An 18,001-nucleotide genomic window follows, 5' to 3' on the forward strand; every position below is an offset into this window, starting at 1 on the left:
AATTTAATTAATAATTATAATTTTATTAATTATATGAATTTGCCCTTAGTTACATGAAATTTTAAAAAAATAGTTAAGTTTCAAAACTATTCTAATCTCACAACTTTTTTTTAGATAATTAACTTAATATATTATTTAGTATTTAATTTATATAATAGTAATTATATTCTTTATAAATGAACATAATATATAATATAAAGTGTATGTGTTAAAACATATTACAAGTTATATACTATAAAAGTATATAAATATATATTGCAATTAATAATTTTATAAGTTACAATATTTATAATATTAACACAAAATAAAAAATAAATATAGTTATATTTAAAGTAGATATATTAAAAGTATTATAGTGCACATACAATATAGTTATTATATTAACTTTAAAAAAAAATAGTTATTATATTTTTTATAAATGAACCTAATGTATATAAAGACAGTATGGATATTAAAAGACATTATAATTTAATTAATAATCATAATTTTATTAATTAATTATATGAATTTGCCCTTCGTTACATGAAATTTTAAAAAAAAAAACTAAATTTCAAAATTATTCTAATTTCACAATTTCTTTTTAGATAATTAACTTCGTATATTGTAAATTTATATAAATAAAAGTATATATATTATTTAGTAATTAATTTATATAATAGTAATTATATTCTTTGTAAATGAACATAATATATAATAGAAAGTATATGTGTTAAAAGACATTACAAGTTATAGTAACTATAAAGTGTGTGTGTATATATATATATATGTATAGATTACAATTAATAATTCTTTAAGTTATAATTTTTATAATGTTAACACCAAATAAAAAATAAATATATTTATATTATATATACTAAAAGTATTAGTATATATATATAATATAGTAATCATATTTCTTATAATATTACTCAATATATATAATACATATTTAAAAACATTTCAAGTTAATTAATAATCATAGTTTAATGAATTAATTTAATTAACTATATGAGTTTGTCTTTTAATTACATGAAATTAACAAAATAGTTAGATTCCAAAACTATTTTAAACTTAGAGACTCTCTTTAAGTATATATATTATAAGTTATAATTTTGTAATCTTAACCCAAAATAAAAAGAACATACATTTTTATGAAAATGTATATAATAGTAATTAGATTTTTTTGTAATATGATATGATATTCATATTATTTAAACATAATTAATAATTTAAATTTTTTTTATTTATGTATATTTATATCATCACATTAGTTATTTAACTAAGTATGTTTTAAATATATTTGTCAATATATAACAAAGGGGGCGGCATGTCAAGATGGTGGAGATGGGGAGGATTCCCTTTCGTGGTTTGGATTTGAGTCCTCTCATTATCAATTTTATTCAACTATTTAAATAATAAAATATATAAACGGGTATGTGTAATCGACTTCGGTGCGAGTATCCGCGAAACCCGGTTACAAAATAATCGGGTTCGGGTAGTGGGTATCCAAAGTGTGATACCCGAACCCGCTCCTAATCCGTTTAAAGGATACCCTAACCTGAAATAACCGGACGCGGTTATAGAGTACCCATTGACATCCCAACAAAACATGCAAGTGGGACACCAGTCCATTACAGAAATGTTACAGCAAACTTTCCTGGTAGCAGCAGTTGCACACTAAACCAACGGAGGCAGTCCTATCCTTTGGGATTCACCAAGTCCCAACTATTAGTCTTGTTTTGAAGTGAGAGAGAGCTATGATTTTTCATGCAAAACGCATATAAAAAAATCAAACTGATCATTGGAGATTTTAGGAAGAGTGCAGTGCCAAAATTATCCATTCGGAGAGGTGAATGCAAATCCTCTGTTCAGGAATTGTGCCTTGTTTCCTGTCTCATTCACCAACACCATCACATTGTTTTAATTTTTTTTTTTAAAATTGAATAAAGGTAGATTCAAATTTTTTCTTTAAACGAGGGATTATATATTAATTAATAAATCAAATTTTTAGATGTTATTACATGTTTAATTAATAAAATTATAAAAAAATAATAACACTTATTACGTGCTTTAATTAATAAAATTTTTTTTAAAAAAAACTTTCAATGTTTTAAGTTACACTATAAACTTTACAGTATTAAACTGTTCAAAGCACAATAATTCAGTTTTTCCTCGGTTTATTATGACTTGGGAACAAAATTTATGAAAATAGGACAATATTCGGCGTTTCATGTCATGCATAACGTTTGACTTTGACTCTACACAAAATTAAGTTGAATTTTGATTTTCAATAACTATAAACTTTTTTTATGAATTGTGTTTAACATGTGAAAAAGAAATAAAAAATTGTAGGAATAATTGTTTTAAAATTTTTTTAGAAGAAATATTAGTTTGTGACAATTAAAAAATAAAAAAGAAAATAGTATTCTCATTTTGGCAGTTAAAGTTTTGACCACAGCGTCAAACCAAAAAAAAAGAAAAGTTTTAAGTTAAAAGCAGAGCGGTAGGCAATTGCAATACGAAGAGAATCAGATGGAGTTGTGAGCTGTCATAAAAATGCCTTTTCAAAAACGTAAAACGTGGCAACGTGGAGGCCTCTGGACTCTGTTTCCGGTATGCCACAAGCAAAGGGCAGTGGCGTGGCCTTGAGAAGCCAATTTGCATACACAACAAAACTAGGATTATGCTTCTTCCTCCCCTTCACTTCCCCACAGCCCAACCGCAAAGATTTTATGCTTCTTTCCATCCTTCACTACTTCTGTGAGTCTCTTTTACGCGAATTTATACATGCTTCAATTGTTTTATTTGTATGGGTATATGCAAGACTTTGCTTGGGACTACTATCTGTATTGCTTGCTGGGGTGAGAGTAGGAGATGACAGGTTAGAAGAAAGTTTTTTCTTTTCTTTTCTTTCTTGTTGGGCATAGGCTCTTTGTGTTTGCTAGATGCTCTTGCTGGTTGCTGACAGCCTATCAACATGGGAGAGGAAAGAACTAATTAGGTTCTGCCTTCTGGGTATTTGACTATTTGATATTTCATTATATGGGACCTGGAAACTGAAAGACTATAAAGTTAAAAGTACGAGTGTTCCTAAAATTTGTTTCTTCATTCAAAGTTTGTTGGTTTCTCTGCTTTGACAGCTTGGACTCTAGAGTAGAGTGAGAGTGTTTTTACGGAGAAAAGATGCAACAGATAAGCCTAAGAATCTTGCTGTTTGATTTCTGTGATAATTTGATGAGGAGGAGTTTGTGGTCTTTAGGCTTAAAAGTGAGTTGGGTAATTGCGTTGTTTATTAGAAATTATCTCATTCATTGGCTTGGACTTTTAAGTTTCACTAGCGGTTGTATGTGATTGATTTAAGTTACTGTGTTATCTTAGTGAGTTCCTTTTTTTTTAGTTCAATGGGCTCATGTCAATCAATAAATTCACTTGAACTTGTTTGTGGGGTTTAAAAACTCTAACGCCAAGGTTGAGGACAATAATTCTTGTTTATTTTGGTTCATAGATTATTGTAAGACCATTGCACATAAAATCTGTAGTAATAACCTTACTTGTATATCGTAATATTTTTATTTCTTTTCCTTGAATAGTATTAACTTATGTGTTTAGAGAAAGGGTAAAAAGTACGAATGTCTGCAAAATGAACTTGGACAAGAGCTGGACATTAGAATGTCCAAAGGTGGTCTTTTCCAACTTAAAAGCTTTCTTTTGGTTCTTATTGACAGAAAAAAAATGTGTGATTGCTTAGTTCGTTGCTCATGAAGGTGTACTTTAGGGTGTCTTTGGTACATAGGATGATAAAGAGGATAGAATAAGACAAGATAAGAAAGTGGATAGGATTAGATGGTTTTATCCAATGTTTTGTTGGTGTATGCAAGAATAAAGGTCAGATATAACAATTTGTATCATACACCACGTTTGGTTTAATATGGGTAAATTTATGTTAAGATGATATTTTCCTGTCATTGATCAAAATTATAACATTATCCATACCACTATATACTAAAGACAAGTTTTAGATAAATATCTACCTTTTAGGGTGCAATAGGAAATATTGAAGCAATAGTTATTGGTTGATATCCATCCCACGATCATATGTCATGGGTTTTAAACAATCTTAACCTTTTCAACAAGATCAAGTACTATTCTAGGAGGGTACATCATCCAATTTCCTATGCTGTTCTCCTTTGCAAGTAAATCCCAAACATATGATGATTTTTATACTATCCTCTCTATCACTATTATCTTGTGTGCCAAATACACCTTTAGTTGATGAGAGGGGAAGTAACGAAGGGGAAGATAATAACTAATTGCCTTTTGGAAATAGAAATGTCTCTTATGCAATATTTGGCATCGCATTACTGGACTTTCCCAAGAACTTTACTGCTATTTTTGTTTCATGCAGATCATATTCAGTTTCTTATTGTATTATCTTGATACTTTTGTTTCACCTTTTTTTCCTTTTCTTTTTCCTATCCCCATTTTGCAGGATTGATGTTTCCTGATGATTGGTCATGCAAACACTGTTCTGAAGTGTGGGATTTTTGGACTTTCGAACTTCCACGAACAAGAACAGTTTTTCTTTACACCAGGACAGATATTCTCTTGTTTAGCAATCTCCCTTCACAATCAAGGTCTCACTAGAGACGGTAGGCTTCAAGCTAGAACAAAATCAGGATCAAAGTTGCATCAATGCAGTACTTTATATGGTAAAAAACAATTCATCGATAAACTTTTGCATTTCAAAATTTTTTGTTTTAATTTAATGGAAGTAAGATATGATGCTTGATAGTTAAGGCCAGCTGTTAGCTTTTGAAGTCTGGATGATCTACTTCAATTTCTCCAATTTTTTTAACTTAACATGGCATTGGTTCAGATTTGAGGGTAAATTATTAAACTTTCAAGTTTATCATGGTGTTTTTTAGGATTTATGGTCCTCCTGGAATTCATATTGCGTATCTAAATTTAAGGATTCATTTGAAAATTTTTGTATAGCTTCATAATTTGATTGCATAGGCTGTTGACGTAGATAGACTGTCTTAGCGAAACCTGTTTTAACACAATGGAAGAAGCTTCGGAAACTTAAAATTCATTTGATAATTCTGTATAGCTTCATGACTTGATTGCGTAATATGTGGTCATAAACTTCACAGTTTATATGAAACAGAATAAATGAGTGGAAGTTCATTTTTTTTTTTTTTGGAAAGGTTAGTGGAAGTTCATTACATACTGGAATGTGATACAATCTGTGTTTCAGGGGACATAGCTTTTCAGTGGTGAAATGCATGTTGACATGGGCTGAAACAAACATCTATGTCAGCAAGTGTCCGTATAGTACAGTTGATTTGTAGCCTTTTTCAGACCAAAGATATATGACTTCAAATCTGACCACATCAAACCAGTCCAAGGGTAGTTGATAAAGTGTAAAAAAGGCATCTAATTAAGGATGACTGCTAAAAGAAAAAGTATAAAACTATCAATGAAAAGTAATGTGTGAAGATGATTCAAATTGAAGAATTAAATTATTAAGGGGCTAATTATCAGTTTGGTACATTTTATGAAGTCAAGTGTGGTTGTTTGATATATTTAGGGTTTTTTTTGGTCAATTTGGTTATTTGCATAGTAATTTGTCTTAACTTGTTTGCCAAGTACTAGAGTTAGGGAAGTAGTCTATGAATACCTGTATTATTTTCAGTACAAAATAGTTCATTTTAATGATGAAGTGGGTATTGTGGAGACTGATTATCAATCTTTCCTTTTCTTTGCTGTGTGTATATGGGCAGACAGGTTCTCCTGTCCTTTTTTTTTTTTTTTGTTTTTATGTTCTGTGCTAGATGTCTCACCCTGTCTAAAAAACCTAGGATACAGTCAATGATATGTACATCACTCATCTTCTTTTACTGCTGTCTATGGGAATCTCCTCTGCATAATGCTAGTTGTGGTTTTGCTCAATTCTGAATGTATGAACCCCTTTTATCATGCATTTGGAAATTATGTTGTGAACAATCACTGTATACAAAATGCTCAATTGGAGATGCTTATTTTCTAGGATTTGACTTCCCTGGTACTTTAAATTGTTCTCCTTTTTCATGAGAGAGGGGGGAGAAGATGGATTTTCCTGTTGCTCCTGTCCTATAATGAAATATTTTTCTTCCGAATCTATGAAATTACTGTTTTTGGCATTGGTGACAGACAATTGGTGTGAGCTTTTGGTTTCATAATCTTTTGGAAATCAGTAATAAGTAATCAATTAATCCCTTATTTAAATTAATTCCTGGTGCAAGAGGATTAACTTTTAGCCTTTCCATTCCCTTCCCTTCCTCCCTTATTTTTAGGCTTTAGGTACTCAAATATGTCATCCCAAGTCCTGGAGAACATGGGGAGCAATGAGGTCATTAGAGATTACTTGGAGGATGTGCCTCTTTCATTTTCATATGAACCTGCCATGGATGCACTTTCCTCCCTCATCACACGCCAGAAACGTGGAGAACGATCAAATGTGATGGGTAAATATGGAAAATTGGACAGGATGCTGATGTATCTTAAGGTGACACTTTTACTATCTTGTCATCTTGTTGGAAATTTTTGAACTGCATATCATTGAGAAACTATATAGTAAGCACTGTTCACACAACAATATTCTTAATTCATGAGAGATACTTGATTACTCATGAGTTTTATGGAAATGGAACTAAGTGCAGTCAGTTCATCACTTTTGATTGGTTACTCTGCATCTATCTTTATGTAGTAGTCATTAATGATGTTCTCTTCTGTTACAATGTTATCCTTCAGACTATGATTCAGAAAGCTTTAACCTCAAAGTTCATTGATTGGGTTTTTCTGGTTGGGTGATAGACTTCATCAACCATTGTTTACTGCAGTTTGACAGCGTCCATAGTTTCTAGTAAACTTTTTAAAAAATTGAAAGATTCTTTTGCCTAAAATGGCATTTTAACGTTGATTGATTTGGTATCTATACTTTCTGTGTTGTCATTGGAGTCTATACTTTCCAAAGGAAAGCTGTATACGGCAGGACCAGGACCTTTTGCAAACTTGTGAACAGCCAATGTAGTGAATTATATGTTTGTAGCATCTAAGCAATATGTCTGCAACTACTTTTTCTTTTGTGGATGCATGCAAGAAATAACTTCAATCAGTTGCTAGTTGCACTTCTATTTCACATCTCTATTTGCTTGAAATCACAGTGATGCGAAACCATGGTAAAAATCATCTGCAAAAATAGCCTCAGGATATATATGCTTGATCGGTTTTTCCTAGTGTCCAAGTTGTTGAATATGTGCTAGCATATGAGGTGTTTTCGAAGCCAAAATTTAGCACATTTTAATCTTCTAGTCCCTCCCTTCCTCGTTTTTCTCGTTCTTCTGTATCAAGTTATGTTCAGCGCTCCTTACTATTGTCACATTTGGGTTGTTAATGTACCTTTATAAGTTTCCAGGACTTGTGTGTGAACGAAATTTGATAAAGATAGCTGTGTAGAAATTAGGGGCATATACCCTAAATCTAGTGATAGCTGTTTCTTTTCATTACCAGATGTATTTTGCCCTTTGATGTTTGTTAGTTTTTTAAGTATACATATTTTGCAAACAGTTGTATCATATTAAATGCCTTCATGACCTTCTTCAGATATTAAAACAAATATAATTGTGCATTATGCCTCATCAATTGTTTCTTTCTCTCCATTCCCTCCTCTCCTCATTCATTTTCCCATGATATTCTATAAAGACTGAAAGAATGCTTGTCTCTGACAGATACTAGGCCTTGAAGAACAAGTAGCCGGCCTGAAAATTATCCATGTTGCAGGAACTAAAGGAAAGGTACTTTCTCAGTTTGACCATCTTAACACGTTTTCTAAATAATATTTACTGACCTTTTTTTTTTTAACAATTACGTTGTAAATATGGTGAACAAAATTGTCCTTTCTTCACAAGGTCCATAAATCCGAGATCTTGAGCGTGAATGTATGAACAGATTTGTAATTTTAGCATGGATAAAGGTGTATTTGAGATTACAAAAAAGAAGGGAAGGTATTAATTTCCCGTTGAACTGGTTTTTGTAAACTTACATTGTAGCAGATGCATGACTTTAATATTATTAAATGCAATAATAATAAAATATTGAAGGACAGGCTTTCTATTCTAAATTTGCCTTTTTTTTTGGATGCATATCTCAAGGGTTCAACATGTACATTCTGTGAAGCTATTCTACGTGAGAGTGGCTTTCGAACTGGATTGTTCACATCTCCTCATTTAATTGATGTCAGAGAAAGATTTCGTTTAGATGGGTTAGTGTATCATCTTCTTTCACCTATGTGGCTAATCTGTTCTCTTCTAGGTACTAGTCATGTACTGGCATAAAAAAAAGGTTATGCACAGATAACCAAGAGATTAAATTGCTCTCATTCGATTTGAACCTGTTTGGTCCAGCTGGAGCTTTTATAAGAAGTGTTGTGCAAGTAGAGCTATTCTAAAAGTTCTCTAAAGAAAAGCTAAAATAACATTGGGCAAATTTAATAAAGGAACGTTTGTAGGATGTAAAAAATTATTTGATAATATATTAATTTATTTTTATTGAAGAAAAAAATAAAAAACTCAACTTTGTTAGACAAAATCATTAGTATTAGAATGAAATAACTCAATAAGTAAAATAAAATAAAATAATTTTTATTAATTAAGAATCAAGAGATAAAATTGAGCCAAATAAAAGGGATGAATGTGAAAAATATAATTCTTCTTATAATTTTATGAATTATTGAAAGGTAAAGTGAGAATATAGAGAAACCTCATTTTGTTACTACACGGTAGCTCCTTTTGAAGAAGTTTTGATTTGTAACTTCGTTTAAAAGCTGAATGGGGTTTCCCGCATAAGCTACAAAGTATAAAATTTTGAGAGCCAAACACCTTGCTTCTGCTTCTGCAGTAGAAAAGCTCTTCCATAAGCTGGCCCAAACACTCACTTTGTATCTTTTGGCCATTTAACTGGGTGGATCTTAAGAGTTAATGGAACAGTGATAATAATTGAAATATGGTATAAAGTGCAATATGATAAAAGAATACATGTTCATATGTAAGTGGGGATGAAACAACGATATATGTCAAGATAGATTTTTGGTAATTATATAATAAAAGATTTAACCATTTACAAATGAATTCATAAAAATGTTAAAGGTGGAATCTATTGAGAACAAACTTAATGGGCTTAACATGGTTTGTCTTATGTAATACTGAATGATTTCTGCACTAATAAGGCAGACGATTTTATGCAAGTTCAAAGGATGTGAAAAGTATTCTGTGGCAACTAGTGAAAGAGGCTCTTATCTGACGGCGTCAATCTATTTGGATTTGCAGCTTAGTTGAGTTGAGAGTTCTGTAACGATTCATAAGCAAATAATAGAGGCAACTATAAGAACTAGTCTTTGCTGTACATTGGAGTTATTCCATCGATGTGAAGCAAATTCAAGCCCAATGTTCATAATTCAGATATAAACATATGTGTATATTTATCAAAAATCATGAGGATGGTTGATGGGAGCCCTTATGGCATCATGCTATTCATTGGTTTTCATTACCTTGGTTATCCAGGTTGGAGATATCAGAAGAAAAGTTTCTGCAATATTTTTGGAATTGTTGGCATATATTGAAGGTAAAATTGTTCACAATGGTTTGAAGGCACCTTAATCTATATTTATGCTTATCTTTCAATTTCTTGGATGGTCTCATGGAAATTATTTTTCTCTATTTATGGGTGGTTTTCTCTATTTAGATCCTGTCTAGATGAGTTTCCATCCTTTAAAAGAAATCACAGGAAGAGAGAGAGAGAGCACAATTCGTGGTGTTATTAAGCCTCCTATTTAAGTTTTCTCTTTATAGTAAATCTCTGTGCCTGTTCCCTCTTTATCCTTTCTTGTTATGTCAGTCATGAGGCGTCACTTGTTTTCCTTATTTGATGTTGTAGCACTTGGAAGTACGTTATTTACCAGGATAAACAATGTTTTCCCTGATTAGTTTTTTAAATTGGAGAAGAAATTGACCTTAGACAAAAGGATAAATTAATAACATAATGCCTAGAAGCAAAAGAATTGGAATTAAAATAATGATTATTGTTTGAATTTCAACATACTTGTAAACGTTAAGGCTTTTAAAATTAACTTGTCATTTATAATTTAACTAGCTTTTGCATCAGCTTTTTGGTATTTGAAATTCAACTACCTTTAGTTTCCAGTTCTTATTGATTATATTAGGAAGCAATCAATTCCTTTCCTTCTCAACTGTTAATAACTTCTTTAATTTCATGTCTATTGCTTAAATGATTTGTCCATTCTCAGTCCAGCTATTGGGAGAATATATATATCAATGGTGATAGATGATGCTTGTTCTTAGCAAATTAATACATCATAATATGACCTGCGCTGAATAATTCATACATGCTAGACTTCCCTTTGGCTCATTGTCAATGGTAATTTATTGCGTTTGACTGCTCTGGAAGCCAGTATACTGGCATTTTATATTCTGGAATTTCTTTGCAGGAAAATATTACAGATGCTCTACCAATGCCTCCACTGTTTCAGTTCCTTACTGTTTTAGCATTCAAAATATTTGTATGTGAACAGGTTTGTTGTGCATTCTTTATTTCCCATTAAATCTTGTTAAGAGACCTCAGTTCCTGTATTGGAATCAATGAACATCAATGGTTAGTTCTACATTAGTATTTATATGTACTCATTTAAGTGTATATCATTAAGAATAAAATGTTTATGTTTTCATGAATTATATATTCAGGGGCAAATAGAAGAAATACTCCTTTCTTAGGTCTAACATGCATCCTTATTAGGTCATTTAGTAGCTGAATTTCCTGGTGTGGGGTCTCTTGCTAGTGCTTCCTTAAGATTTAAATCTCTTTTGGAAAACCTTCCTATTCCATGGATGAATCTGCTGTGGTTCAATTTATTCAGCATTTATAGAGATTCATTCCAATAATTGGAAAACATATGTTTCATCTTTAAAACTCTGCAGCATGCTTTATGCAGCAGATTAATGCTTCCATAGCATTTTCAAAACTAGCATTATCTGATGTTGTTGGTGATCCCACTGTTGTCTTCCCTTTTCTATGTCACTCCAACATCCTAATAGGCCTACAAGTTGACATTCGGATAGGTCTACTATAAACCCTTTATGTTGTCATCTATCACCTGCAGATACATTCAGACTAAATTTTTGGTACTTAATGTTATTGATTTTAATTATTCTTTATTGTTTTCCCCTTTTAGTTACTTTGCGATGGTTTTTTCAATGCGATTGTTCTTAGGTGGATGTTGCGATTATTGAAGTTGGACTGGGAGGAACCAGAGATTCAACAAATGTGGTAATTATCTCTGCAAAGAATTGGCGAAGTTTTTTATTCTTTTTTGTTATTTTGGAGTTGCTCCAAATATTGAACTCATTTGCTCCTGCTGGTTTTACAAATTATAAAGTAAATAAAAATGGAAAAGCAAAACAGGAAAGATAAACTTCTTTTCTGCATTATGTTTTCAGATATTTTGAAAAATTATAAATTCAATTTAAAGAATGAAATCAATGACTTTGTAATTCTTTTATCAAATTATGCAGATTAAACAACCTGTTGTCTGTGGCATTACTTCTCTGGGGATGGATCACATGGAGACATTGGGTACATTATTTTCTGATATTACTATTTCCGTCAGGAAGTTCCTACAAATTTGTAGATAGATTCAATTTAAACTTGATGCATAGTCATGAGAAATTTATTTTATTCTTCTGGGAAAGGGCTTTACATATGTCACTGTAATCTCTTAGCACCAAAACTTGTGTCAAATTTCCTCCTACTTTGTCAGAATATCAACTTTTGTGCATTTCATTCGAGGTAACAAACAAATTGGGATGAGAGAAAAAACAAGTATTTTGCTGCTTACTTCAGGGTAATGATTATGGTGGCACGCAGGAAATATCCTGGGTCAGATTGCTCTACACAAGGCTGGAATTTTTAAGGTATGAAACTCAAACTAGCCAAAAACAGTTTTCTACAAATTTGTTATTGAAACTCTGTTTCAATTATTTAAATTCAAATTTTTCTTTTAAGTATTTTCTAAATTACATTGATGTCTTCTCTCCCTTGAAGCATCAAATTCCTGCATTCACGGTTCCCCAACTTTCTGAAGCAATGGAGGTTCTTCAGGAGAGGGCTCATGAACTGATGGTATTATGTTTACTAGTTATATCATTTTGAACAATATCTTGCTAGTTTCTTGTTTGTAACTTATGTCAGGATGAAATTACTTTTTCTTGTCCTGATCTCAATGGCTAAACTATAAATATTTGACCTCTGATTTTTTATTGTTATATCTGTAGACCAGATGCTTAGCTTTTGTGGTTGCAGGGTAATAATAATTACTTATTACAATCATAGAAATCGCTGAAATAATGATCCATTCAACAAAAGGCTATAACTTAGCATCCAGCTACTTTAATTCACTTTGATTATCAACAAAAAGGGACATTATGATTTCTTTCTTATATCCTCAAAAAATGCCTAGATAGATCACTGTGGGGAATAGTTAATTGAATTATTGTTATGAGGATAATTGATCATCTACACGTGGTCTTCTCCCTGTTATGTTCATGTGCAGATGCAGAAAGACTTGTTAATTAGTTTCAGCACTACTTATTACTTTCTCTCTGTTAAATAAAACCGCAGGTTCCTTTAAACGTAGCTGCACCTCTTGATAGTAAAAATTTGAAAGGAGTAAAAATTAGCTTGTCTGGTGATCATCAGCTCATTAATGCTGGTCTTGCTGTTTCACTTTGCAAATGTTGGCTTCAGAGAACAGGAAACTGGGAAAAGATATTACACAATGTTGGTTCTACTCCATCTGCACTTTTTATTTTGCTCATTACATCTACACTTACTATATCATTCTTTAAGTAGTATGTGGCTTATTAACTTATTAAACTGTTTTTCATCATGAGAGACCATGGAAATTTTCTTTATCTATAGAACATATAACTTGGATTGTCTGTGTGTGGATGTGAGGGAGATTAAGGCTTTAAGAAGAAAGTAATTTCTTTTGCAATTAGTTTCCATTGTCTATCTGTCCGTCTGTCTCTCTCTGAGCATTAACTGCAAGACTTTGTGGACTTAAAAAACAGGACAGTCAGGAAACTGATATTCCAGAAGCATTTTGTAGAGGTCTTTCAACTGCGTATCTTTCTGGGAGGGCTGAAATTGTTTATGATAAGTTTTCAAAATACTATAATTCATCAGCAACGGATGAGAATTCCTGTGGAAATCTCATTTTTTATTTGGATGGAGCTCATAGTCCTGAGAGCATGGAGGCCTGTGCCAGATGGTTTTCTAGTGTTGCAAAAGGGAATGGGAAGGTGTCACCTCTATCATTATCTGCTTTGAGAAATTTTGGGAATGGTTGTGCTAGACATATAAAGGACAAGGTTGAGGAGTCTAATGTAATTTCAAAGCAGGTAAAATGTGTAATAAGCATTAATATCTATTTCCATTTTGTACATTTGTGAGTTTTTCCTGGATATATTATGTAGAATGCATGGTATTTGGCTCTCTGTATGCATCAATAAATGTTCATATATCCTTAACATTGGTCAGGTCAGCTAGAATAATGGCACTCATTTAAATGTTTAAACCTTGTTACAGATTCTCTTGTTCAACTGCATGGAGGTGAGAGACCCTCAAGTTTTGCTTACTCATCTTGTTAATGCTTGCTCTTCCTCAGGTAGAGCTTCTTTGAACTCAAAAACATTAATAACAATGTGATTCTAATTTCTCGCAGAAATTATAAGTTTTTGTGTTTTATCGGTAGGAATCAAGTTACAAGTACTGTGAGGCTCTATTCCTATATTTGTATTCAACATGGTGCAGCATCAGCTGGATTATTTTTGTTCTATCATTTTTTGCTTTATTCTCTCTCTCTCTCTCACTACTCAACTTCTGTAAGACTAAATAATGGGAAATTTCTTTCTCAGATTAAATATGCCCTTCTGCATCTTCAGTTCACTTCAACCAGATTAATACTATAGGGCCATTGCTTTTTCACAAATGCCCAGATTATCACAATCAATGTTCTCTCATTTCTTCCTAAGTATACATACTATTTATCACTCTCAGATCAATTAATAAAAGTGAATAGTCTTTGGGTAAAATTCATTGGGTGTTCTAGTTCTTTTTAGTCATAAATATGCTTCATTCTGGACTATAGTGCTCCACTGTGATGATGCAAATGCTTTCACTTTATTCTTGTCTGTTAAGAGTTTCTGAAAGATATAACACTGACAATGTTCTGAGCTGACAATATGGAATTGTGTTAGAGAGGTTGCCTCCTAGAGACTTGGGATTTTTTTTTTTTTTTTGCTGAGCTATTATCCCTAGGAAAGAAGCTTTGCTATTGTTGTGTGAAAACTTATTACACTTATCTCTCTGCGTCTTGTTACGCTACCTAAAGCAATATTACTGCAGTTAATCTTCATTTGTGTGTGCATGTTTTCTGTTGTCTATATCTGTGGTAATGGGACTTATAATACTGACATCATCAGGATTTTGGCATTATGTTGCTCAGGCACACATTTGTCCAAAGCACTTTTTGTTCCAAACATGTCAAAATATAATAAGGTTACTTCTGGCACCTCAATTACTGCTTCAGATAGCACAAGCGGGGACTTTTCATGGCAGTTTAGCCTCCAGAGGATTTGGGAAAAGGTTATCCATGGGCCAGGTATTCTTTATTTTTCATAATATATCTTATGGCATTTAGTGGTGCGATTGAGTTGCACTTTGGAATTTTCTTTCTTGGCTTGTTTCATTTTTAGTCAAGCTTGAAGTTCATGCAAGCCTGGACACCACAAGCTCATGCTCTGATGAGTAGGCCTGCTTTGTTGACAAGCTGGTTCAAGCTCCATTTAGCTCAAAATAATATACTATTTTAATTAAATATTTATCTAATAATTTTGAGAGAAATATAATATCAACATACCATTTATATTTTCAAAAATAGAAACAATATTTATATTTTTTAAAAATAAGAATGATTAAAATATTTAATATTCATTTTGATCCAAGCTTTTTCTAAATGGCCTGGAATCAGCTCGGCTCATTTGCACCCCAAAATTTAAAAACCTATTGTCTTAATTTTCTTTTGCCAGTTCCGTTTTTTATTGAGTTTGTGCCCACCACCCTGTTTCACTAAAAGGTACATTTGTTATCATCATTTTTTACCTACCATAGGGGAAAATTAGCAGTTAAATAGGATTGTTGTTAAACTTATGGTGTAAATTTTCCAACAATAATATATATCATTTAAGATTTGCAAATGGCTGATGCAGTGCATACAGGTCCAACTCTACAACAAAGCAAATTTTTATTAGTTAGGTTGTTAAAAGTATGCCCAGAACTAGGAATCCAGTGATGAGTAGCTCTTTAGTTACATTGTTTTATCGCAAGATGTTGTGGATATACTAGTTTTATTGGGTTTTTTGCTAAGGTTTTATTGGTGTTCAAAATTTCAATTGTTTTTCAAGTAGGAAGCTGATGTTTACTATGTTTACTGAAACATAGTTGTCTTGAGCTCTCATTATGAACCTTTAGTTGTTACCCTAAAGAGAACACAAGGACGATGAGGGGTCGACAAATGATTTGGATTTCAGTAAATAAAGATGCTGAATTAGCAATGGGTTTGATTGAAGTATAGCTTTCTTTCACCCCTATTGTCTATGGTTATGGCTTTAACTATCAAAATTATTTGAGGCCACTACGTCATGAATAGGAGTCGAGAGCAATTCTCTGGGTTTAGGGAACAACTTGGAAAGCTTTCCTGGTACCCAGGTTATGGCATATGTGATTTGTGTAATCAGAAAGATAAGTTCATGAAGATGATATTTTAACTGAATTTACTGTTTTAAGGCCCAAGTCCAATATGCATAAGGCATTTGATTGTACTGTAATGCATTTTAGATGACAGTGATTTAATTAACTCCTGCTGTTTATATTGGGCTACAAACAGATCCTGTGCTTGACAGAAGCACCATGATGAACCGCACAGTGAGCTTACCATCACTTGAGTTCCTCTATGAGGATGCATTTCATTGCAGTGCTGCAGATCAACTTTTAGCTTGCAGTGCTGTGATGCCTTCATTGCCACAGACAATAAAATGGTTGAGGGATTGTGTTAAAGAAAAACCTTCTGTCAGAGTTCAGGTGAGAATTTTATCTTAAGCTTCAAAAGCATTGATATCTTCACTTCTCTTACCTATTCTTTTTCTAACTCTGCCTTAAATGGTTTAGACATTTGCACTAACTCAGACACTGTATATTCTCCTTGTGAACTCAGGTTCTTGTGACTGGTTCACTGCATCTGGTCGGTGATGTGCTGAAGCTCTTGAGGAGATGATTTAACTTAAAGAGGATATGGATCATAGGGGGCTTCCACAAAAGTACTTTCACATGATTTCCTTAATCAAATTTTAGGTTCTAACCAAATGGAAGAAGATACACAGATGCCTATGCTTACAAACACATATAACTGATTGAGATTCAGAGTTGATTTTGATCACACAGCTGCGACACCTGTGATTTATTGTGCCAGGTGATACTTGGGTACTAATAATGCTTCCTTTTCCTGTAAGTTTATTGTGTGATTTATTTTGTATTTTATAAAAACACCTAGTGTTGTATAACTAATCCATTGTTTACAAAAAAGGAAACCTTTATTTTTCGCATTTATAGATTCAAGTGCTATCATAATTCAATTGTCTGATACGCCCTTAGTAACCAGATTGTATATAATTCAAGGCATTCCAAGAAAAATAGTGTATCCCGTCTATAACATTGTGCACAAGTAGGGAACAGTTTTACTTGATCCATGGGTCTTTATTCTGGTGGATGGAAGATATGCCAAGTGTTGAGAGAGAGGCCTAAATGCAGAGCCTTCTTGATTCTGATTTTCATTCTTGAGTATAAAAGCAAAGTGTTCCATTTTGTAACATTATTGCTTGGGAGCAAGAAGAAATTGGAAAAGCTTGAGAAATTTCCTCTTGAATGGGGAAAAATGAATGAAAGAACTACAGGTAATAACTTAAGAGGATGAATGTAGGTTCAGTGTAACTTTATGCTGGTTTTGTAGACTCCTGAGATGAGAACTTAAGAGGCAAGAAAGTCAAGGCCAATGGTTGAGTCCTATTACTGACACTTTAAAAGGTGGCTTTTAAACACTGCCCAAAGCAACTAAAACAAAGCCGATATATATTGTGTCTAGCCCAAGATGTGAAGCAATTAGATGAGGTGCACATGAAGGGTTTTAGGCCTTTCCTCCCTTTTCAGCATGGAATGGATAGTGGATGATGCCAACCATGCACCTACACTCCCTTCTGTAAGCTCACAGGAATGTGCAAGCGCCATCCCACTATCTAAAGTGCACAGCTACTATTACTTCTTCATCACATTTTCCTTTTCTTCCTCCTCTCTCAAACTTTTACCTTTAAGGGGAAAACAAACTTTATTTCCACTAACACCTGAAAGCCGCTTCTCAAGTTTATTCTCTTTATTGACTTGATTTTATTGAACTTAAATTATCCCATTTTTTCTGTTTTTTTTTAAAAAAAAAAATTAAAAAAAGCAAGGTTTCTTTTGTCAATTAATATATTAGTGTTGACATAATGGTAGTTCATGTTATGGGACTATCCTTTTTGAGTGATTGGAGACAAGTTGTTTGTTTGGCAAATCATTAAAAGGTTGGTTTTCCAAAGAAGAGCATGCTTCAATAATTAGAGAAGATAAGGTTTGATCCAATCATACTTTATTTTTCCTTACATTCAAACAAATGAAATGATAACCATTTCTATAAGTGGGATACAAAGCTTCAGATTCCTGGTGGTTCCTGCTCCTTCAGATAATGGTGATGAAATATACCATTTAGTCTCTGTCTCTCTCTCTCTATATATATATGAGCAGGCATTGTTCCACTTAGGTT

At 32.5% G+C, this 18,001-nt stretch overlaps 1 protein-coding gene across 4 annotated transcripts; it reads left to right on the plus strand.

Annotated features, from left to right (window-relative positions):
• On the plus strand, nucleotides 2,500-16,785 carry LOC18598838 (folylpolyglutamate synthase). 4 transcript variants are annotated; one of them, XM_018121756.1, is made up of 17 exons: nucleotides 2,500-2,739; nucleotides 4,469-4,688; nucleotides 6,315-6,526; nucleotides 7,749-7,814; nucleotides 8,172-8,281; nucleotides 9,579-9,639; nucleotides 10,523-10,606; nucleotides 11,302-11,358; nucleotides 11,604-11,664; nucleotides 11,956-12,002; nucleotides 12,133-12,210; nucleotides 12,709-12,867; nucleotides 13,161-13,490; nucleotides 13,678-13,756; nucleotides 14,597-14,752; nucleotides 16,037-16,230; nucleotides 16,364-16,785. In XM_018121756.1, exons 2-17 carry the CDS (start codon nucleotides 4,484-4,486, stop codon nucleotides 16,421-16,423), a joined length of 1,959 nt encoding a protein of 652 aa, XP_017977245.1. In that variant the 5' UTR covers nucleotides 2,500-2,739; nucleotides 4,469-4,483; the 3' UTR covers nucleotides 16,424-16,785. The 4 variants fall into 4 exon arrangements, with proteins under 4 accessions (XP_017977245.1, XP_017977247.1, XP_017977248.1 ...); XM_018121758.1 differs by having other exon boundaries at nucleotides 10,523-10,594; XM_018121757.1 differs by lacking the exon at nucleotides 2,500-2,739 and adding an exon at nucleotides 2,775-2,860.

The sequence above is a fragment of the Theobroma cacao genome, chromosome 5 (assembly GCF_000208745.1).
Source record: "Theobroma cacao cultivar B97-61/B2 chromosome 5, Criollo_cocoa_genome_V2, whole genome shotgun sequence".
Lineage (NCBI taxonomy): Eukaryota > Viridiplantae > Streptophyta > Magnoliopsida > Malvales > Malvaceae > Theobroma > Theobroma cacao.

Bases quoted from the DNA above. Each gene is read 5' to 3' on its own strand.
- LOC18598838 (XM_018121756.1), top strand. From the start codon at position 4,484: ATGATTGGTCATGCAAACACTGTTCTGAAGTGTGGGATTTTTGGACTT. The intron at 12,003-12,132 runs GTATGAAACTCA...TCTCCCTTGAAG, and splicing joins ACAAGGCTGGAATTTTTAAG to CATCAAATTCCTGCATTCAC. The intron at 16,231-16,363 runs GTGAGAATTTTA...TTGTGAACTCAG, and splicing joins AACCTTCTGTCAGAGTTCAG to GTTCTTGTGACTGGTTCACT.